The sequence below is a fragment of the Anabrus simplex genome, chromosome 1, assembly GCF_040414725.1.
Source record: "Anabrus simplex isolate iqAnaSimp1 chromosome 1, ASM4041472v1, whole genome shotgun sequence".
Lineage (NCBI taxonomy): Eukaryota > Metazoa > Arthropoda > Insecta > Orthoptera > Tettigoniidae > Anabrus > Anabrus simplex.
Window position 1 is genome coordinate 789,292,229 of NC_090265.1, and position 23,361 is coordinate 789,315,589.

General features: G+C 41.9%; 1 protein-coding gene across 4 annotated transcripts in view; it reads left to right on the forward strand.

The window, feature by feature from the left end:
* The window catches only part of LOC136873501 (transmembrane protein 135), a 277,976-nt gene that overhangs the window by 161,700 nt on the left and 92,915 nt on the right, over nt 1–23,361 (forward strand). For all 4 annotated transcript variants that reach the window (XM_067146708.2, XM_067146707.2, XM_067146706.2 and 1 more), the window contains exon 2: nt 21,703–21,833. In XM_067146708.2, coding sequence (XP_067002809.2) covers nt 21,703–21,833 — 131 coding nt within the window. The remainder of the gene's footprint in view (nt 1–21,702; nt 21,834–23,361) is intronic.

Sequence of the window (23,361 nt, forward strand, 5' to 3'; positions counted from 1 at the left end):
ACTGTGATCTGGTAATTAACCATTGCTATGCAACACACTGTTATTTAGGTTTTAAATTATAGTGTGTTATGTTATTTGTTTTTTCAAAATTTCTGACATGTGTGGTTCATATATGATCAGACAGAGCATAAGTGTATAGGTAGAAATTTAACGAAATCTAGGATGATGACGGTGTGCGGGTAAGACCTCTAAGTCTCTCTTGACGGGTTAGCGTATTCTCATTGTAATAAAATGTCGTTGACATTAGAGGAGATAAGCGAGCTATTGAAGGCAGGATTAGAGACACAGATGTCCGAAATCAGGGCGCAGATAGCTGCTGTAAAATCACAGGTTAATGATGTAAGTGAAAAACAGATGAGTAAAATTGAGGAGCAGAAAGTCGAGTTAGAGACTCAGGTAGCTGCGATAAAATCACAGGTTATTGACGTAAGTGAAAAACAGATAAATAAAACTGAGGAGCAGTTAATAGGACTAGAAGCCCGTACGAAAGAACAATTAACGGCTTTAGAATAGCACACGAATGCTAAATTAGACCGGTTAATGGCGGACAATCAGTAGACGCAGACACGGCTCGGGGAATTAGATGAGAAAATAGAAAAGGTGCGCATTTGTTGCCTGGAGAACACAGAGGAATTGAGGAGGCAGGTGTCAAACATGGAAAACGTAACAGGGGAACAAATTGCTACATTGAAAGAAGTAGTGGGGACGCTAGAAGAAAGGACCCTTAATAATGAAGTTCTGGTAGAGAAGAAGTTAAAAGCGTACACTGTGGACATAGATGAAATAAAGAGGGAGATAGATGAAACTAGCTCTGGCCTGGTATTGTTGGAAAAGAATATGGATTCTAGGATAGGAGCAGTAAATGAGAAGGTAGCTGACAGGATGGAACGAATTGAAGAAAAGACGAGAGCAAAAATGATTAGTCTTGAAGCTCAAGTAGGACAAACCGAGACGCAAATCACCGCCAGGACGTCAGGATCAGAACTACCAGCAGGTCAGAAAATTGAGAACGCGCGTCCAAGCAGTGAGGCCAGTGTGAGGAATGTTGAGAGCATAGTTGAGATGGAAAGGCAAAGCGGAGCGACCCTAGCTTCTCAGATAACCAACAAGGGGGAGAACAGCGCCAGTACGTCTGAAGCGACTAATGCTGCAACGATGACAGATGAAGGTGACAGCCTCCAAGGGGCAAAATTGGAAGGGAAGTTGAAGGCCGACAGAGTTGAGTTAAGGCGTGAAGGAAGTCCAGCTGAACAGCGTACCCAACAAATGACGGCAGACTTGAAAGCGAATCCAAATCGACCCACACTACACAAAAATGCCAGCCGACGGAAGAAAGAGAAGAAAGGTCTGCAACTTACGATGAAAGAATTTTACTCTAAATCGTACCGAGGGTCAAGTAAGAAGATGAGACAGCAAAGAAGAGAAAGGCGACTCTATAGAAGAAGAAGGAGATGGTTACTGGTACCGCGCGCGAGACATAGGACCAAACTACGGAGCAAGAAAGACCGGTATTATTATGGGAATTCCGGTAGAAAGCGGAAGAAGAAAAGGGGAACTTTGAACTCTAAGCTCAAGAAAACGGAGCTAGGGATAATAAAGTGTATCCCTCATTATAGACTACAATGGCCACAAGGAGAATCGAAAACAGATTAGACCAAGAGCACTGGGATCGAGGATAAGTTGTATCATATGTAAATGAAATTTCACCATAGATATAATTACCTGTAAATACTCTATAACTGAATGCAAGAAACTTAGAAATTACTCCAACACGAGACTGCTACCAGAGAGGGAGAAGAGGACGATGAAGTAGAAGAAGAAGAAGACGTAGTAGGCGCAGAAGAATTCGCAGAGACACAAGACGGAGAAAATTCAAACCTTGGAAATGACCGGAATGAAACGTCTCTAAGTATGGTAGAAGCAGAAGAAATGGAGACCTCGACCACAATCCGAATGAAGTATCCCTAAATGTAGGAAAGTTAGAAGAAGTTTCGCCGCAATGTAACGCAATAATAGGAAGGGCTGAAGTGGAGTGCACGGAATGCTCGGGGAATAATAGAAAATTCTTGGCTTTGTTGGATACATACTACAGAATTCGAAAGGAGCGTGAGGAACTATTGGAGCAAGTTCCGAAAACGCCACATGATGGCTCGGAATGAAAGAAAAAGCCACGCGAGCGTTAAATATCAGATACAAAGAAAAATACAAAAAAATAAGTTTTTCATATTTTTCTTTAGTGTGTGGGGACGCAAATGTACCATTCTGTTAGTTATAAGAATGGATATTTAACGCTGATAAAATAATGCGCAATAGGACGCTAACTGTGAGGGCGTGATGCTATACGGAGAGCGGGAATCGAGAAGGGGATTCCCGAGGCAAGGCGTGGTCATGTGCGATGAAGAAAGAATATGTGAGGAAGAAAGAAAGAGAGAAGGGATTTTGTCTGGGGGAGAGACCTGCCACCTTAACAGAGATTTTCAGCGGGAACAGACAGGCTCACCACGCTATGGAAATTGAGTCATAATTCCTATATTTGAAGGTTTTACAGGAAAGTAATAGGATGGGAATCGGTGCCAGAATTTTACGAAGCGGTAGATACCTCTAAGTTTATTAACATATGATTAGATCAATAAATATGTACCAAGCAGAACCACCGTGGGAAGCTCTGTAGTGGCCACATTCCAGACTCAAGTTGTCTCTCGGGGCTTTCCCGGGCGTCCTTTGGTGTGTTGTCTCATATAAAAGTTGAGTGATATGGGGGGAGATCATCCAGTTGACTATCATCTTGCTGCCGGCCTGCGTCGCACGTCTGCTTAGATTGCTCTAGAAACCCTTTGTTCAGAACAAAGACAGTGTGTAATTATTACAGTGCGATTAATTATTACAGTGGATAGGAGACTTACGGAGGCAGGTGTGGATCTGTAAGTGGCGCTATATTCAGATACCTATCAATGAGATCGCGTGTGTTTAATGCTATCAGTAACAATAGAAAGCTGTACTTGCAGACTCGAATAAATAGCGGTAGGGGCGAAGCTCCCGAGGTGCCGAGGAAGTGTGGACAATAGACTGAGGAGGTCTATATTTATTCTCTGATAGAATGTTGAATCCAAATTAAGCGGGCGTAAAAACAATAACTGAGTGGATAGTTTCTAGAACAGAAAATAGTTTGTGGTACAGTACACAAGTTAGCGAGTATGCAGCTATACGTGAAGGGAGGACGAGGAGTGTGCATTGCAAAGTGTTAGCGCTGTGTGCTAGCTCAACCTAAGTAAATGTCCAGAATGTGGCGTAGTGGTTAAAGTGAATCTTTCATTATAGTAAGAAGTCGAGGTATTCCGAGGGAAGTGAGCGGCTAGAACTTCAGAACGTGGCTTCGAAGACGCCACCTTGAACGAGGCATCCCTCAAGAAGAAGGCGGCACTATGGACCAGCGGGGCAGGAAGAATGGACTCCAAGAATCGAACCTGGATGAGACATCTATCATGATGGGCTAAATCATGCTAGCCATACCCGGAGGGAGAGACGAGGAGATTAATTAAGATAAGTGGACCAATGAATTATTAGACGTATGGTAGAGTTAAGGTATCACGCAGAGATAGTAGAATTAAACGTGTAAATATTCATATAGGATTTGATGGTGGCCCATCAGGCTGCATATTAAGATTGTTTGATATATCTACGGGTAAGAGTAGTTAGATTTGTTTTCTTGTATCTTTATATAAAGCGGACAATGAGGTAATATTTGTTATCGCGGCAAGATGTAGTGTGCCTTGTGATACATATTTGTTTGCGTACTATAGACCGGATATTTTTCCTTTGGGGTCGGTCGTGAAATACATTTTACTTGTAGCATTTGGCAATGTATGTAATTCCCATTATATTCCAGGGGAAGGGCAGATATACCTGCGGTGTGTAAGGTATGCAGGCTGATGACAGTTATTTAGTTAAGGGGCTCTACTTACGTGTGTTAGACGGGCGTAAACTATAGCGGAGGCGCAGGTTTTAACGCTATTCGACTCTGTGCTACTCTGCCAAACGTGGGGTTTGAACCTCTGACTCCCTAGGTTACTGTTGTCGCGCCGCATATTGGCGGTGATGGTTTGATATGATTGAATTGTAGAACACTTCATGTGATTCGACTGCGACCCGAGTGGGTGGTTAATTGAAGTCAGGAGCGTGATGTGAGATGTGTTTTTCCTCACTTATTTTATGCCATTGGCTGGTATGTGTAGAAGCTTGAAAGTCCCTTTGTGAAAGAATGTAGGGTAAGACGTCTAGTGGGAGTTTGTTTACAAGTTTCTTTTTGTTGTGGAAGGGGGCTCCAGACCCGACTTCAGGTCAATGTTCGCCTGCTCCGTATTGGGGTGAGCTCGGCCATTTTTAAATTGCTCTGGAGGTCGGTCATTCTCCTTTGGCAGGGAGGTTTTTTTTTTTGCAAAACTGTGCATCATTTATTTTTATCCATTTTACCTTGTATTTCCTTTCTTGTTGGATTCGCGATCTTAGGGTTGTGTATTCTACTAAGGTGATCTTGGCACTATGCTACTGGTATGATTGCCCTGTTGGCACATGTTTCTGCCTGGTGGACGTGGGTTCACGTCCGTGTAAATATGTAATTGAGGGCGCTAGAGTAGGTTATTTTAGTTTAGTTTCATTTACCTATTGTGCTGCTAATTTTTGTGTATATAAATATCCCGGTATGGGAGGAAACTTTCATCATAGCGGTAATCTCTGCAGGTATCCTTAATTCTACCATTATATCATTTTATGTCGCAGACATAGGGATGCAGTTTCCATGTGGGAGAACACATCCGGTTTTATTTTCTTGGTTCACAGATCGACAAATTTCAGCATAACGTCATTATCCAGATTGTATTTTCTTTGCTTTCCTTTTAATTTGTAGATGTGAGCCTTTGGCGCACTTGTTTTGGGCACTACCGGTGCAATCTTTGTAATTAACTTGTGTTGTGAATACAAACTTATGCTCAAAATTCTGATCACAGCGAAAGTGTTCCTCATTTCGTAGTTTAATGTAGTATTGAGTTCCCCATGATCCTCTCGTCATAAGAACCCAAATTATCGACCATTTCTGCCGATTGCAGCTGAGCTGGTGTCCGTATGCAAGAACAGAAGAGCAGGTAGGTATCATCCTGCAGTATTAATGTGCCCTGTAGGGTACAGTATGTCCATACCACCGCCGCAAGTCTTTCAGCCAGGAATTTCTCCGTCTTCCGATAGATCTTTTGCCATCAATCTTCCCTTGAATGATCATTCGGAGTTCATATCGTTCACCTCTCATGATGTGCCCGAGGTAGCTGAGCTTACGCTCCTTAATGGTTATGAGAAGCTCTTTCTTCTTGTTCAAGATGTTGAGGACTTCTTCATTTGTCTTGTTGTCTACCCATGATATTCGGAGTATTCTTCTGTATAAGTACACTTCAAAAGATTCAGTCCGCTACTAAGATTCAATTAGCTACTAAGGCTTAAAAAATTATCGCCTTTATTTATAGCTTAAACCTTAAAGCATGGTGTAGACGACGAGGATAAAATGTGACCCCGATGTTGAATTTCCTACTAAAGTACAATAGGAGATAATGTAGAGTTAAGAGAGTTGAATTAAGTTAACGCCATAAGCTGTGTCGGTGCGACGTAAAGCAAATTGTGAAAAAAGATGGTACGTAACGTTTTTCAAGTTTTTATGGACTGTCCCTTATTTTTGTGAAAAATCCCGTATTTTTAGTTAAATGTCCCTTATTTCTTATATCAAAACGTGGCAACCATAGACTGACATAAATGCAGGCATGTTACGTAGCAAGCATACGTCACAGTGAAGCGAGCAGCGAGAGAGCGAGCACACTTTGCAGGGAAGCGAGGGAACATTGACGTTCGACTGTGATTACGAAGCTCTCCACTACTCAGCGAAGTGCTGACTGGTAAAACTCTATAAGTTTAATCGCAAAGAAACGACTTTTCAATATATTCTTTTCGATTTATACTGTGCTAGATATAAACAGTCAGTTTCATTTTCTTATATTTATTCATTCAAAGAAATCTACAATCTACAAAGGTTTAAGCGTACAAGCTACGATTTACAATTCCTTGGATGGAAATTACAGTGTTTCCATTAAAAAATATTCCTGTTAATTATTAAGAAAAATCTAATATAATTACATAATGAAACAATGACTTTGCGCAGTGTCGTAGTGTTGTTTGACTTTCCCTGTTCACTGAATTTCTGAAAATAGTATTTAAAATGTAACAGGCGTCCGGTGATAATAGCTAGCCTATAAGTAAAGCAGATGGTGTCTGCCATGCTTATTGTCACAGAATTCACAAATGCACTTATTTTTATCAGGTAAACGAAAAGCCTTTGTTTTATATAATCAGTGATGAAACCCGTGTCACCGTGTGTCTGAGAGTATAGTTCGTTATTCATTTCATCAATGCAATACAAATCTTCCCAGATGCTTGCACGTGTTTTCTTCTTCTTTCAATCCGATCTTTCTCCGATGCGTTGCTTTTTGTTGGATGCATTTTAAATTTAAATTCCTGTACGAAGTAGGGCTCCCTTGTGACTTCATAAACTAGTCTTGCAGGAGTGAATTTTGAGACCGCCAGTCTTCTTTCAAAGAAGCTTGTTGTAATACTGCGAGGTCTATAGTCGTAAGCTGAGGCCATATTAATTGTATGCCATAGATTGCGATTGGTACTATTTTTGTGTGGAATAAGTATACAGCTGTTTTAATGTCTAGTACAGAGGTGCTCGCGCTGGGCATTCCATCCCGCGGGCGCCCAGCTCTGTTAAGTGGGCGGGCAGGCAGGCGATGAGCGTATGCTATTCAATCACAGTTATGTACGTGGATCGAATGTGTGTTCGAGTCTTAAAAATTTCTTCAGGCGATAAATAACATTATTTCGTAGTTATTAACTTTGTAAAAGCAGCTGATGTTGAAACTATCAGCATTCATTATTTTATCTAGAACATACGCTCATCGCTTTCCTCTTGTTCCACATCAGACAAAAAATCTACGCCAAGGGCAATGGCCCAAGACAACCACCATGTTGGATTCTGCATTAATTGCACTTAGTTTGTCTTGATTGGACCTTAATACAAATTCAACATGGCCGAAGCATCGGTTGAATGTGAACAAGTCTGTGATATAATATAAACATAACCTTCTGAATAGCTATGTCGTTAATAATTATGTATAAATTCAAACGTATCCTGAAAACAACAAAATAAAGATATCCATCTGAATATCGCATACAGAGCACTTTGACCTATATATCGGCAGTGGAGACACATAACTTCTGCTTGTAGGATACATATTTCTGCTCTGTAAGTAATTATGGCATTACATACAACAGCGATATTGAAGATTTTGTCACATGTCCTTCTGTTTGGACGCATTCAGTAGTATAAACCCATTCTGGGCACCAAGATATCTTGAACATAACAAGTGAATATATAATACCAACGAACACTGTCCTGTTGGGATTCGGATCATTTTGTTATGCGAACGTAAGATGTGAAATGCTCTGTTAGACATCTTGTTAAAATTCGTATGTCTTTTTTTATTAGTCGTAAACCACAAGTCGTCAGTTTTCTTAAAGCACCCCACTCCATGTTTTAACTGTCTCTGACGAACTACATCAGCAATCAAACGGTACCTCAACCATTTAGATCGGAACTATGAACCCCTAGTCATTAAACAAGGTTCGAATGTTTGCCGCCTGATTTTACAGCCGTTACGAGTCAAAACCTTTGGTTGGCATTGCTAATGCTGTAGTCCCCTGAGTGTGTGTTATTAAAGAACTAGTGCGGCTCGAGCAACGGCGTGTAAGTCTCAGTGTCTCTGTCGAAAGTCCATTAATATTAAAACATGAACCATATCCGCTGTCACCGTGGGAAAACATAGAATGATCACGCAATCTGGTCATTGTCTAAATGCCCGTCCCTCGAGTTAATAAATGAAAAGAGAAGCAGGTATGATAAACCCTTAGGTTACCATACTTCGGTTATGGCTTCCGGAAAAAGACAATACTGCTGTGATACGTCATAGGTCCGCTAACTTTCAACATCGAGCGGAAGACGGCAGTAGTTGTTTAAGAAACACACCTATCATTATGGAATATACAGGGTGAATCAAAAGTCCGTTAACATTTGACGAGGCAATACTTTACGGAATATTGGAGACAGATACGTAATAATTGACACACTGATTGGCATGACAATACATTAGAAGGCCTACCGCTTACCGGGATGCCCGGGTTATTCTAGGCTAGGTCAGGGATTCTTACCCGGATCTGAGGTCTGGGTCAGTGTCTACTCAGCTTATGTGACAACAGTCTGACATTGAGACAACGTCCCCGGTCTAGCGAGCGAAGAATATTAGCCGAAAAAATAACCCGTGTTACTTGATGAAGCCACTGTATGGAACTGATTAGCCTATAAATTAAATAAAATATCCACCACCGCGGTGTAGTGGTTAGTGTGATTAGCTACCACACCCGCAGCCCGGGTTCGATTCCCGGCTCTACCACGAAATTTGAGAGGTTGTACGAGGGGTGGAACGGGTTCACTCAGCCTCGGAGGTCAACTGAGTAGAGGGGTGTTCCCACTTGATCCATCCTCGAAGTGGTTTTCCGTGGTTTCCCGCTTCTCTTCCTGGCAAATGGCGGGATGGTACCTAACTTAAGGGCATGGCCGCTTCCTTCCCTCTTCCTTCTCTATCCCTCCCAATCTTCCCATCCCCCGACAAGGCCCTTGTTCAGCATAGCAGGTGAGGCCGCCTGGGCGACGTACTTGTCCTCCTCCCCGTTTTTATCCCTCGACCCAAAGACTCACGCTCCAGGACACTGCCCTTGTGGCGGTAGAGGTGAGATCCTTCACTCAGTCCGAGGGAAAATCCAACCCTGAACAAATGGATTAAGAAAGAAAGTAAATGCATTTTTAAAATATAAAAATAATTGGAATTGTCAAAAAGGGTCACATAGTAGGCGATAAAAAGCCTTAGAACACGCCATTCGTACTACAAATTTAAAATTTCCTTGACACCGAGCTGCACCCTCGTGCTGGCGCTCAACCATTACAATAAAACTCCCTTATTTTGTGAGAACCAATCATATTTACTGATGAATGTGCGAAATTTCCACATTATTATTATTATTATTATTATTATTATTATTATTATTATTATTATTATTATTATTATTATTATTATTATTATTATTATATAATTTGCTGGGGCCATCAAGGACCACGTTAAGTCTTGTTGCATTTGACACTGAACTTGGCCTTCTTTAGAGCCCAAATTTCTCTCATTCTTTGTGAGTGGGCCTGCTTACGCTCCTCTGTCCAAGGGGCACCGTGTCTTCTCTTCGGTTGCTCGTCTCGGTTTAGCCCGTTCTTCAATATTTTCTTGCGGAAGAGATCTCTGTTAAGGGCGTCTTCAGCTGAGATATGTAGCATTTGCAGGTCTTCTTTGGTATTTCTAAACCAGGGAATTGTGGTTTTGGGGTTTGAATAAAAAAAGTGAAAGATTTCTTTAATTAACTTTCTTCCGTCCATTCTTTTCAGATGACCGTAAAATCGTGCCCGTCTTTTTCTGATTGTGTCGGTAATTTTCTCTATTTTGCTGTAGACTTCCTTGTTGGATCTCTTTTGATGGATTCCATTTCTGTACTTTGATCCCAAGATTCCTCTCACAATTTTGCGTTCTCTTTTCTCCAGTTCGTCAAGGAGTCCTTTGTTGGCATTTAGAGACAAGGTTCCGGCTACATATAGAACTACTGGCTTCATAACTGTTTCATAGTGACGTATCTTGGTGTTTTGGGAAAGGCATTTTTTGTTGTAGATTGTGCGGGATGTTTGGAAGGCTATTTCCAGTTTGCGTACTCGCTCCTGAAGTGCTTCTTTGTCCAGTCCATTTTTCATGATGATCTCACCCAGGTATTTGAATTTGTCTACTCGGGTGATGTCCCCGTATTTTGTATGGAGTTTTGGTGGAGCCTCTTTGATGTTAGTCATTACTTTTGTTTTCTCAAACGATATCTGCAAACCAGTTTGTTCGGCAATTTCCTTTAAAATTTCAACTTGAGCTCTAGCGATTTCTATGTCGTTTGAGAGAACAGCAATATCATCGGCAAATGCTAAGCAGTCTGTTGCGATCCCCTTGGATTTGGTTCCTATTCTCAATGGATTGTAGTTGGTTTCATGTAATCTCACCCGCCAGGTTCTGATGATCTTTTCAAGAACACAGTTGAAGAGTATCGGGAATAGCCCATCACCTTGTCGGACTCCTGTTTTGATGTCAAAGGAATGCGAGAGACATCCGTGGAACTTCACCTTGGATTTTGTATCGGTCAGGGTGGCTCTAATTAATGCCATCAGTTTCAAATCAACTCCAATTTAATTTAAGATGTTTAGCAGGACTTCCCGGTCAATGGAGTCGTACGCTTTCTTAAAGTCCACAAAGACAGACACATACTGGTTGGACCTTAGTGTACAATATCTGATGATCGTTTTGAGTTTTTGGATCTGTTCAGCTGTTGAGCGACCTTTTCTGAACCCTCCTTGGTATTCACCTATTTGCTGTTCGACTTGTGCTTCCAAACGCTCCAGGATGGCAAGAGATAGAATTTTTTAAGTCACAGGTAGCAAAGATATTCCTCTGTAGTTGTTGATGTTCTTCATGCTGCCTTTTTTGTGTAATGGATGGATTAAAGCTATTTTCCAATCTTCGGGTAGGGTCTCCTGGTTCCAAATTTCTTCTATTTGTTTTTGCAAGATATCAAGTGATTCCTCTGGGGCATATTTCCATTGTTCTGCTACTACTGAGTCTTCCCCCGGCGCTTTGTTATTTTTGAGACGGGCAATGTGGCGCTTGATTTCGTCTCTGTCGGGTGATCTGGAATCTGGGTACCTGAGTAAGGGTTCCTTGGTCTCAATGACACTTTGCGGTTTAGAGCAATTAAGTGAATTCTTGAAGTAATCTGCCAGAATGCTGCAATTTTCTTCATTTGACGTCACGAGTGTGCCGTTCTTTCGCTCAAAGCATAGAGATGGTGGTTTATAGCCAGCGAGTTTGCGTTTGAAGGCTCTGTAGTACTCTCTGCTTTCATTCTTCCTAAAGTTTTGTTCTATCTTTTCAATGAGAGATTTTTCGTATTTACGTTTCTCGGTTCTGAACACCCTAGCTGCTTGGGCACGTTGTGTTTTGTAGGTTTACAATCATTTTCCGATTTCGTAGAGTAGTACTGTTTCCACGCATTGAGTCTTTCTTGGAGGACTGGTTCGCAGGTACCATTCCACTAGGCATGCTTTTTGCTTCTCTTGATTTCTGCAACGTCTTTGGCGGCCTCAACAAGGAAACTTTTGGCGTTGTTAAAGTCACAGTCATTTGGTCTAGCCTTCTCCTGGAACTCCTCGACCCTTTGCCGAAGTTTATCATTGTCGAAGCGTGTGATCTGTTTGGTTGTCTTCCTTGTGTTTGCGGGAATTGGTTTGAATTTGATTAGAGACATATAATGATCTGAGGCCACATTGATGCCTTTCTTTACCTTGACATTCATAATCTCAGGGCTGTTTCTCCTGGAGATTGCAACATGATCAATTTGGAACTCTCCGAGAGCTTGGACGGGAGAACGCCAAGTCATTTGCTTTTTCTGGGTAGATGGCGAAAGTGGGTCGACATGACCTGCAGGTTGTGATTTTCGCAAATGGACACCAGTCTTTTGCCGTTGGGATTGGTTCTTTTGTGAGCAGGGTAATTTCCTATAACATTCTTGTACTTCTCTTCACGACCTAGTTGGGCATTGAAGTCACCCAAAAGAAGCTTGACATGGTGTTTGGGGATTTTGTTTAATTTTTCATCCAGTAGGTCCCAGAAATTATCAACTTCGTCTGGACCAGACTTGTTCTTATCGTTTGTAGGAGCATGTGCGTTAACTAGGGCGTAGGTTTTGTTCGCGCATTTAATTGTGAGTATAGACAATCTGTCATTCACAGGTTCGAAATTTGCAACCAATTTAAGGATCTTGGTTCTAACAGCAAACGCGGTTCCAAGCATCACAGCTCCATTGAGAATTCCTCTTTGCGCTTTGCTCTTGAAAAATCGGTAGCCTTCGGATTCAAAAATCTCTTCATCTGGGTACCTTGTTTCCTGTAGGGCCATTATGGATATCTGATTTTCGTGAAGAGCTTTGGTGAGGGTTTTCAGCTTGCCAGTTTGTGTAAGTGAATTTATGTTGAAAGTTGCTGGAAAGGTTTTAGATTTTGGCCTTTGTTTTTGACTCTTCGGGGTACACCGAGACGCTCCGACTCGTCTCTTGCATGATGTCGAGTCTCCCCCAGAATCCGAACGAGACTCGTGCGCCGTGGCGTTCACGACGAGGGATTTATCCGAAGATTTACCCCCTGGGGTATGTTTCTTGAAATGTTGTGCCATCATGCTTTTTGACTTGACTTTGCTTTCGACGGGTACCCATCCTTTTACAACTAGGGCTGTTAGCCCTAGAGGTTGCCTCAAGATGTTTTCTGGCTTCTGGTCATTTACCAGTCATCGCCGTAACCCTGGCAAGGGACCAGTTTTTTTTCACGGTGGTATTTTATTTCCCTACTACCCTCTGACTCTGCTGGCGGCAGAGCCAGCGAGCTTCCCCAATTCCAATGGGACGCGTCCGATGGAGGTAACCGGTAAAGCCCCACACGGGTATTATTATTATTATTATTATTATTATTATTATTATTATTATTATTATTATTATTATTATTATTATTATTATTATTATTATGTGCCTCTGCGGTGTAGTGGTTAGTGTCATTAGCTGCCATCCCCGGAGGACCGAGTTCGTTTTCCGACTCTGCCACGAAAATTTGAAAAGTGGTACGAGGACCGGAACGGGGTCCACGCAGCTTCAGGAGGTCAACTTAGTAGAGGGGGTTCGATCCCCTCCTCAGCCATCCTAGAAGCGGTTTTCCGTGGCTTACCACTTCTCCTCCAGGCAAATGCCGGGACGGTACCTAACTTAAGGCCACGGCCGCTTCCTTCCCTCTTCTTCATCTATCCCTTCCAATCTTCCCATCTCCACAGAAGATCCCTGTTCAGCATAGCAGGTGAGGCCGCCTGGGGGAGGTACTGATCCTTCTTTCCAGTAGTATCCCCCGACACAAAGTCTCATGCTTACACCAGCTACCTACATACCTGTTTACTCTGGATCGCTCGAAACTGGCTAGAGACTGCCAGGAACTGAATCCGGGCCCCTTAGACTAGAGAAACAAAGTGTAAAGGCGTATCCCCAAAGCAGAGAGACAGTAACGTAGAGCAGAGGTTAGTTAAAACGAACAAGGTTTATTAACATAAGCTTACCAAGAAAAGATTAAGATATGGACATAGAACAAGCAAAATGGGGAAACACAGGGAGTCGAATACTCACATACATAGTTTGTGAAGATACATCAATCGCAATCGAGTCGTTTGACTCATCAAACTGGATCTCATGAAATTTTACACTGTCGCAACTGAGATATCATTAAAACTGTTACAAAATATTCAATCATCACCTGGCAGCGGTAATTAAAACGTGATCCAAAGTATTTCTTTCTTAGGGACCAGATGTCATAAAGTGGTGAAAGTAGCAGCTTTCACACAAGAAAATATTATCACGGCTTCCCAGATAAAGTCAAGGCTTTTATATAATAAAAAGCATGTTTCCAAACAATCTCCATAGAGACTGTATCCCCAGAAATCGAATACGCCAGTGAAGCAATGCTGGCAGAAAAGAAAACGAATATGGAACACAAGGGGGTTAAAATGGAGTTGCCATAGTTACGGAAACAAGTATACATGAGTCAGATGAAACAAGTAAAATGAGAGTAAAATCCCGAAATAAGTATGTAAATTGGCTGAGCAAACCGGAAACAATAGCGAGATAAAACAAGAATAATGATAAAAGCAAATATCCATGAGAAACCGAAAAACAACACAGGTCCGATAGCCATACTACACCCCCCCCCCCACACACACACAAAGAGACCAAATATGCGAACCAGAATGAATAAATAATATAATATCAAGACACGTTACGATAAGAATCGTAACAGCATGACAAGAATCAGTCGATGGATAGCGAGCTTGATCTGAGAGCACAGATTAGATATCTGGGCCTGGCTCACCCAGTCGACACCATAACCAAAATAACTTACACGCCGCATGCCACGCATTCACATCGCACATCAAAGCGAACATGAATCGTACAGCATCAGCGTTAAACAATACGAAGTACAGTCATTAAGTTCTGAGACTCGACGCCTGGAGGATAGGCATCCGCACGACTCTGTATGTTACACACGATGCAGCATTACACGGTGTACATCTACACAGAACCACATACACCCTCAAAATAGTCGCCGTTGGCCGTTAACCACTTAAATAGAACCACATCCACCCTCAAAATTGTCGTTGTTAGCCGTTATGCACGTTTGCCAATGTTGTTATAGCTGCTAGAAGCACCACTGAAAGCAGTTGGCAGGAAGGTCCCGTATGGCTTCTCTTATGGCCATCATGGCCTCTTCGGACGACTGAAATCTGCGCCCACGTAAGAGTGCTTTCAGGCGTGGAAAGAGAAAAAATCGCATGGTGCGAGATCAGATGAGTATGGAGGGTGTGGCAAAACTGTCACCTGTTGCCTTGTAAGTTCCTCGTGGACAAGGACAGAGCAATGTGCAGGGGCGTTGTCGTGTAGCAACAGCCAATTCTTTGCACGCCGAAGCCCAGGTTGCTTACGGCGAATTGCATCGCGTAAACGGCCAAGGATCTCCTTGTAGCGGGTTTTATTTACCGTTGACCCTCTGGGAGGAATTCCATGTGAACGATTCCATTTGAATCAAAAAACAGTTCCAGCATCACCTTGCCTTTTGACCTGTCTTGTCGTGGTTTTTCCTGTCGTGGTGATGATGGCGTTTTCCAGGTGGCGGATTGTGGTTTCAGTTGCGGATCGTAAAGGAAACACGATATTTCGTCTGCAGTTATTATCCGATTGAGAAACATCGCATCATCGTCATACTACTGATGGGGTCACCACAAATCGCGACAGGATTCGTGACACACTGTCCTGGGTAACACGAGACAAATTGAAGTCATCCGTCAGAATTTTGTGGCAAGTACCATGGCTGACCCTTAATGCTGCTGCGAGATCGTCTAACGATTGGAAGCGGTTAGCACGCACCAACGTTGCTACTTCTTGAATCTTGCGTTCCGTTCGAACTGTTTGTGGCCGACCAGAACGCACATCATCTTCCAAATTTTCCCGTCCTTGCCCAGAACGTCGGTGTCACCTAAACACAACACTGCGACTCAATGCGTCCTCGCCGTAAACTTGCTGCATCATTTCAAACGTTTCGGCAGCGGTTTTGCCTATTTTCTGGCGTAACTTGATGTTTGCCCGTTGCTCAAACTGTGACATGTCAAGGTCCGACTGGCGCATTCAAATCATCGTGACAATAACGACCGTACGTCTGCTTCCATTGCATGCACTCAGTTGTCTCCTGCAGGGACGAGAGACTAACTGACAAGGTACCATACCACGGCGCCACCTATGCGCTATAGTGCACCACAGCGCCATTATGCGGTCAGTTCCAGAACTTAATGACTGTACTACGTATTACAGAACACAAGATCAAGCCAGACGTCGAAGCCGAAGAGCAATAAAATGTCTCCAATCAAAAACCACAAACAAACTCATCACACACACGAAACAAAAGGATCAGTGCTACCTTTCGCTCAGCGTAGGAACGATAACATAATAAGCAGACATGAAGAGAAAGGAAGGACACTGAAATAAGTCTGCAGCAAATAAATAAAAGAATAATACACAAAACAGGGAACTCTTAGTAAACAAAACCAGCATAACTATGGCAAGCCAAGGAAGGATAAATAGGATAAATACCTGGAGATTGAAGAAATCAATTGCATTGATTCTAAGTAATCACATTCATTGACTGTGAAGTGAGAGAGCCATGCAAAGTGAAGTATGAATCTTTTTGAAATACCATTTATATGAGATGAAAATCATCTCGTAGACTGACGTCTCCATCTTTTTACCCAAGCCATTATTGTCCTCATATCAGAGATCACATAAATCAAAGATAAGTTATAAATAAATGCTTTGGCAATCCTCCGTTACATGAGGTGCCGTCTGTCTAATCGGGATGAACTGCACACGTCAAGTTAGGCATAGAGAATACAAACCAGTCACAACTGACTGATCTATGACATCGTACAGAATGAGATATCAGTAAAGTAAAATATGAAGGTAATGAGGTGCGGCACACGCTCCAGGACACTGCCCTTGAGGCGGTAGAGGTGGGATACCTCTCTGAGTCCGAGGGGAAAAACCAACCCTGAACGGTAAATAGATTAAGAAAGAAAGAAAGAAAGAAAGAAAGAAAGAAAGAAAGAAAGAAAGAAAGAAAGAAAGATACTGTATCTTACAATAACATAGTAGTTCGACAAGAAATAAATAAAAAATGCAAACAACTTAATTCCTGGTTTAGCAATAATGATTAATAAAATATTAAACATTGAAAAATCTAGACCCCCTTCAGTGTAATTATGCAATAAGAAAATTAACATAATGTCGGAAATAATGTTTTTGGCTTTCTGGTTGCAAACTGACTTAAAATGGAAAGTGGAATAAGAATATTAAAAGCAAATACCATTATAGGAACCCTCTATGCCTACCTTCAGTCCACGGGGGACTGCAAGGGGAACCCCCAGGTCTCTCAACTTGGGAGCATGGGATAGAGAATACAGGTCCACTAGCTGAGTCGGGTATTAGTTACATTTACTTGCGTCTTTCCTATCTGATCTCCCTTGGTCAACTTCTTTTCCCGACCCCAACGGTAATACGCTTGGGAGATCTGGGGAGTCTTTCATTTCCAAGCCCTTCGTGGCCCTTGTCTTTCTTTTCCCGATAATTTCATTTTCCGAAAGACTGGACCTCTTCCGTTTTTCCTTTGATAAGAGGATGACTTCCCAGTTGTACAGTGTCTCTCTCTCTCTAAAAAAAAAAAAAAAAAAAAAAAAAAGAATAGCGCAGAGTTTATGTAAGTCCCACGTGGGTAACAATTAAACATATAGTCTGTTGTGGGTACGCACGCTGTGTGCATCTATATAGGAGGTAAATTATACGCATTGTTGGGAAGTAATTGAGTAAAAATAGTAGAATTATTTGTAATGATTACATTCATAGTAATTTTAATTGTAATTGTTACCTTATACAAAATATAATCTTTGCTGTAATTCACTTCTTTAAATGAAGTTGTAATCGTTAGGTATATTCTAGTAATTGATATGTTTTTTTTAAACGACTTTGCAAGTTGCTTTACGTCGCACCGACACAGATAGGTCTTATGGCGACGATGGGATAGGAAAGAGCTGGAAGTGGGAAGGACGCGGCCCTGGCCTTATTTAAGGTACAGCCATTTGCCTGGTGTGAAAATGGGAAACCACGGAAAACCATCTTCAGGGCTGCCGACAGTGGGGCTCGAACCCACTATCTTCCGAATACTGGATATTGGCCGCACTTAAGTGACTGCAGCTATCGAGCTCGGTAATTGATATGTTTATGTGATTACCCCAAAGAAGATCTTTCCTTATATTAACACTAGGTACTTACTGTACAGTGATCCCGTGAGCCGCTTTCACCCCATCAACACAGTAACTGAGAGGACTTTCCCTCTTACTGAAATTCACAGCCTGACGTTTCATCCCCGTTTATCATGATACCATTGTCTCCTGTCCATCTTACAACTTCGTGCGACAGTATATTTAAGATAGAAGAAGAGGTAACAGGGATATAAGAGGGGCTTCTCCCGAGCGAGGTGGAGCTGTCGGTTGCCCTCATGTTGGTTTTCTGTGGTTTCCCCACTTTCACACCACGCAAATATTGGGACCACGGACGCTTCCTTCCAGCTTCTATCCCTTTCCTATCCCATCGTCGCCATAAGACCTATCTGTGTCGGTGCGACGTAAAACAACTTGAAAAAAAAAGAGGGGGTGGCTCAAAGATTACGAACACGGAGACCACTGGGCCTATTAGAAATGATGGCACAAGCGGAAAGGATGGAACGCACACGTTAGGAGAAGCAAAAACGCCTCAGTGGACAAGGGGTCGTAATCGAACTATTCATGAGATAATGGTGGACGTATGATGACATGATTGCTTGTATACATGGGCGCATCGTGAGCTTTACCTGTTTGTACACCCGACATTGCCAAGCAACCGAAACACATCTTACTCGTGAATTCAGTGTCTGGTGAAGAAGAACGATGTTACATGGTGTTCAGGCCAGGCGCTGCTGTCCCCTCCTGTCGTATTGTAACGTGGCAGGGGGTGATAAAGAAACGCACAACTGGTAGCGTTTAACTCTACTAGACACAGTCATTCTCTCTACTCACCCTAACTCAGTCTCATCGGTTGTTCACTTACACGTTGAAATGGAATGAAATTTAATGAAATGAAATGGCTTTTAGTGCCGGGAGTGTCCGAGGACAAGTTCGGCTCGCCAAATGCAGGTCTTTTGATTTGAAGCCCGTAGGTGACCTGCGCGTCGTGATGAGGATAAAATGATGATGAAGACGACACATACACCCAACCCCCGTGCCAGCGAAATTAACCAATTAAGGTTAAAATTCTCGACCCTGCCGGGAATCGAACCAGGGACCCCCAGGCTAACCATTTAGCCATGGAGCCGGACACTTACACGCTAGTTCCACTTGTACTCCACACACTTTCACAATTATACACGCCGTGCACTGTCTGTCTTCACGGCCACCAGCACTCTTCGTCAGAGGTACACACTAACAATCCTCGTTTGATGTCGCTGCAAATCAGAGTCACTACGCTCACTTCACTGCAGCCACACACGAGAGATCCGACTCCACGACACTACAAAACTTCACGACAGACCCAGCACACACGGGACTCCGCGGCGACTGGCAGTCTGATATCTCCACGGTAGTACTCTCTCTCTCTCTCTCTCTCTCTCTCACACACACACACACACACACACACACAAACACACACCGTCAGTACTCCACGGCAGTACACACAACTCACTCGACTGTACACACGACAGTCAGCTCCACAGCAACACTGATTGTACGAGTATTAGCTCTGACTGGCTCCCTGACTGCCTTCTATGGGCCAGACCTAGCAGCCGAGATGTTTCCCCCGAGAGTAGGAGGGTTCCAGAATTATCCAGAGGGTAGATACATCGAGAATACTCTCAGTGCTGAACCGTCTGGGCTGCCGATCTAGGTACTCCGTTTCTCTTTTCATCCTACGTGATTGGCCGCGCAGGAGGGATGGGGTGAGGACGGAGCCAATAACTCGGTGACGTCGCTCGCGAGCGGGGCCAGACTAACTTGCTCCTCACACCTTGGAATCAACATGGTGGCCGAACCACCACAGTATTATAAGATAAGCCTACAATAATAACACTTAATATTTAAGGATATAGGGTACCTGACCATTGATTTGGGTAAATTATGAAGTGAATAAATTGGTACAAGCATTTCTTCTTACATTTTTAGTATAATAATAGCAGACAGATAGCGAATTCAGGTAACAAAAAATTAAATAATGATAATAAAAGAAAAAAATATAAAACAAATCGAATACATAGGTATCCATGATCTATACATTTTCTTAAATCTCCCCTAAAGAGCTGCATGTCACAGGACCTAAACCTGGACTCCTTACGTGTAGGTATCTGATGATTTAGAAATTCACCTAAGGTAAGCTTCTAGTGGTCTTAAAGAATTCGCTTTCAGGAGAAATCATATCCGGTCATGTATAAAATACCCCCTGTGTTTTATCTTTTGTACATTAGCCACGGTCCTTGGGTTTTACGCCTAGTAGGCAATTTTGACATTTGAAAAGTCTTCTAGTCATGTTCATGTTACGATCTTTAGCAACGTCAGCGATCCGACTTAACACACCTAGAGCTGTCTTGTCCATAAACCTGTGTATCGTCGGAATTTGTCTGGAGCTGAGTAATCTTCGTAGATTCGTGAATCTTGGGAAGTTGATCGTAAGACACAATATGAAGATAAAGTTGGAATTCAGGAGGACAAATTGGGGCAAATATTCGTTTATGGGATGAGGAGTTGGGAATTGGAAGAATTTATCAAATGAGATTTCCAGTACATTTCCAAATTCTTTGCAATTATTTAAGAAAATACTAGGTACTAGGTAAACAAGAGATAGGAAGTCTGCCACCTGAGCGACTGTCCTAAATGCAGATCAGTGTTGATTGATTGATTGATTGATTGGTTGATTGATTGATTGATTGATTGATTGATTGATTGATTGATTGATTGATTGATTGATTGATTGATTGATTGATTGATTGATTGATTGATTGATTTATTTATTTATTTATTTATTTATTTATTTATTTATTTATTTATTATTTATTTATTTATTTATTTATTGATTAATTGATTGAACAGAAGAAAGAAACTGTTAACACTAACATCTATGAGTACATTACAACATGCAAAAGAGAGTTAGTCTCATACGCTCATTCAAAATCAAACTAAATTCCTTTCATGGGTAGCGAGTGGGTGAAACCTGATGTCGACCCATAGCCTACTTGTTTCGAGCATCATCAAGGGGTCTGCTCGAGATTTAACGTAGCCATCCAATTCACGAATCAGCATCAAGAGCGTCACATGCCCTCATTTCATATCAGCACTGGGAGAGATTTGTAATTTAATCCAGACTTTTGCACATGGGCTCCCGCAGGATCTTTTCCAGGGGGGGGGGGCACATTAACAATTTTCTTGAATATAAAAACCAATATAACATCAGCAACATTAAATTGTTTACATAAACTTCCAGTTATAACATATGCTAGATGACTGTCAGAAATTTCAGTTTATGAAATAATCTGGTATGATATTAAACAATTGAACATCAACATCTTTAGAATTCCAGGGGGGGAGGCAAGTGCCCCCCCTTGCCCCCCCCCTTGCGGGCGCCCATGCTTTTGCACGCAATCTAGTTATTAGAAATTTATATACCGCCACCACAACAATGTCAGACCTTAAAGACTTGACTCCTTAACGATTATGGCCACCAGGCGGTCTACTCTTCCCTATACTATGTATAATTCACTGTATTGTACGATATCAGTCCGAGATGATGAATCGATTGACCATCGCCACTCAATTGTAAACACAACGAGCAAGTTAGCCCTGCGGTTAGGGGCACGCAGCTGTGAGCTTGCATTCGGCAGATAGTGGGTTCGAACCCTACCGTCGGCAGCCCTGAATATGGTTTTACGTGGTTTCCCATTTTGATACCAAGCAAATGCTGGGGCTGTGCCTTAATTAAGGCCACGGTCGCTTCCTTCCAACTCCTAGCACTTTCCTATCCCATCATCTCAATGAGACCTATCTAGTCGGTGCGACGTAAAGCCAAGTGTAAGAATTGTAACCAAAGTATTAAGTTGTCATTCAGTACAGCCACAGTGTTTTCTCTGCTTGTAGATTCCTCTGATTTTAAAATACCGTGACATAGACTAGCCCATGGATTACTACAGTGTTTTCTCTGCTTGTAGATTGCTCTGATCTTCAAATACCATGACATCGACCAGCCCATGGATTACCACAGTGTTTTCTCTGCTTGTAGATTCCTCTGATCTTCAAATACCGTGACATCGACCAGGCCATGCTGCTCTCCACACTGAAGTACCTACTGAGGAGCGCCTTCTTTGTCAGCATATTTGGCTCCAGCATCTACTACTTCCACTGCTTATTCAGGTACATTTAGCTTTTCTGGATAATTCAAAACTAGAATAAAGAGATTTTATAGAGCGATGAAGTTGATCGCCTAGCAAACATTCCACCACTGGATATCAGACCTAGAGCAGCTGTGTCATAAGCGCACCCATACTACGAATATCAGCCAGACCACCAGTGGTTCAAGTCTAGGAGAAGTTTCCTGCATGCGATCGAATGTCTTCTGGATTCACCTCTGATTACAGGGAACTGGAATTTAAGTAAGGATGATGTAAAGTCGCTAGTTAAACTGTAGAATTATTGTAAAGTAAGGAATAGAACTAAGTAATTTAATACACACACATTTATCAGATATTAAAATAGGAGTTGAATCATGGCTGAGAAGTGATATTATGGATGCGAAATTGGAGTGTTTATCTTAGAGATAGGATAGGAACGGTAGGAGGGAGAGTTTCCATACTAGTGAAATAATATTTGCAAGCTACGAAAAAGTTAAGGATGAAAAACATAAACTTCTATGTATAAGGCTTATTTATAAAGATAATTGCTGTGTACAGACCTGTTAAGGGTGGCAGTGACGCTGGTGTGGAATTATTTGACAAGATACTCAGCTATTTGTGAGACGACACAGAAAGGAACGTTATTGTAGCAGGTGAGCTGAATTTACCACATGTTAATTGGGAAGATAATGCGAATGACCGGAAATATGTCCAACAAATGGTGATAAGTTAATCAGGAAAGAACAGACGACTCAGAACGTGATGGAACTATTAAAGGGAAGAATATTTTGGGTTTGGTGGATAAAACCAGATGAGCCCTATATAAAAAATGAAGTCGTAGTTGGTATAAGTGATCACGAAGTATTTTGTCGTAGTTAAAATAAATGTGATAGGAAGGTTGTGAAACTATGATTATTAGGCAATACCATATGATTAATAAGAAAGCATAGGAGATTTAAAATATAAAATGTGATCAGTGGAGAATAGTAAATAAAGGTATAAACAGCCTATGGGATGGGTTTAAATACCTGCTGAGGAGTATGAAAAAAGGTATGTACATTTAAATGTAGTAAAGAGTGGGAAAGACCCAGTTTATTATAGCAGAGAAATAAAGAGCAGACGAATGAGCTGAAGGTTAGAAAGAAATAGGGTTATGAATATGTGTGGAAATAAGGATACACTGAAGGAACTTCCTAAAAAACTGAACTTATCTCAAGGTCAACTAAGATTAACATGATGGAAAACATCGTTGACAGTCATATGAATTTTATAAAAAGAATAAAGTTATCTGTAGGTCCTTTGGGGCATAAACAGGTTCCACGAAATGAGATTTCATGGATCATTAAAGAACAAGAGAAGTGTATATGCGAGGACTTAGGGAAGGCAGAATTGTTTAGTCAGCAGTATGTAGAGGTAGTTGGATATAAACAAATATCCAGGTAGAGGAGGTTACAAATAACGACGAAGTACTGAATTTTACCTCTTACAATAAAGTTATTTAAAAAAAAGGTACAAAAGTTGAAAGCTAGAAACGCATCTGGGATTGATAA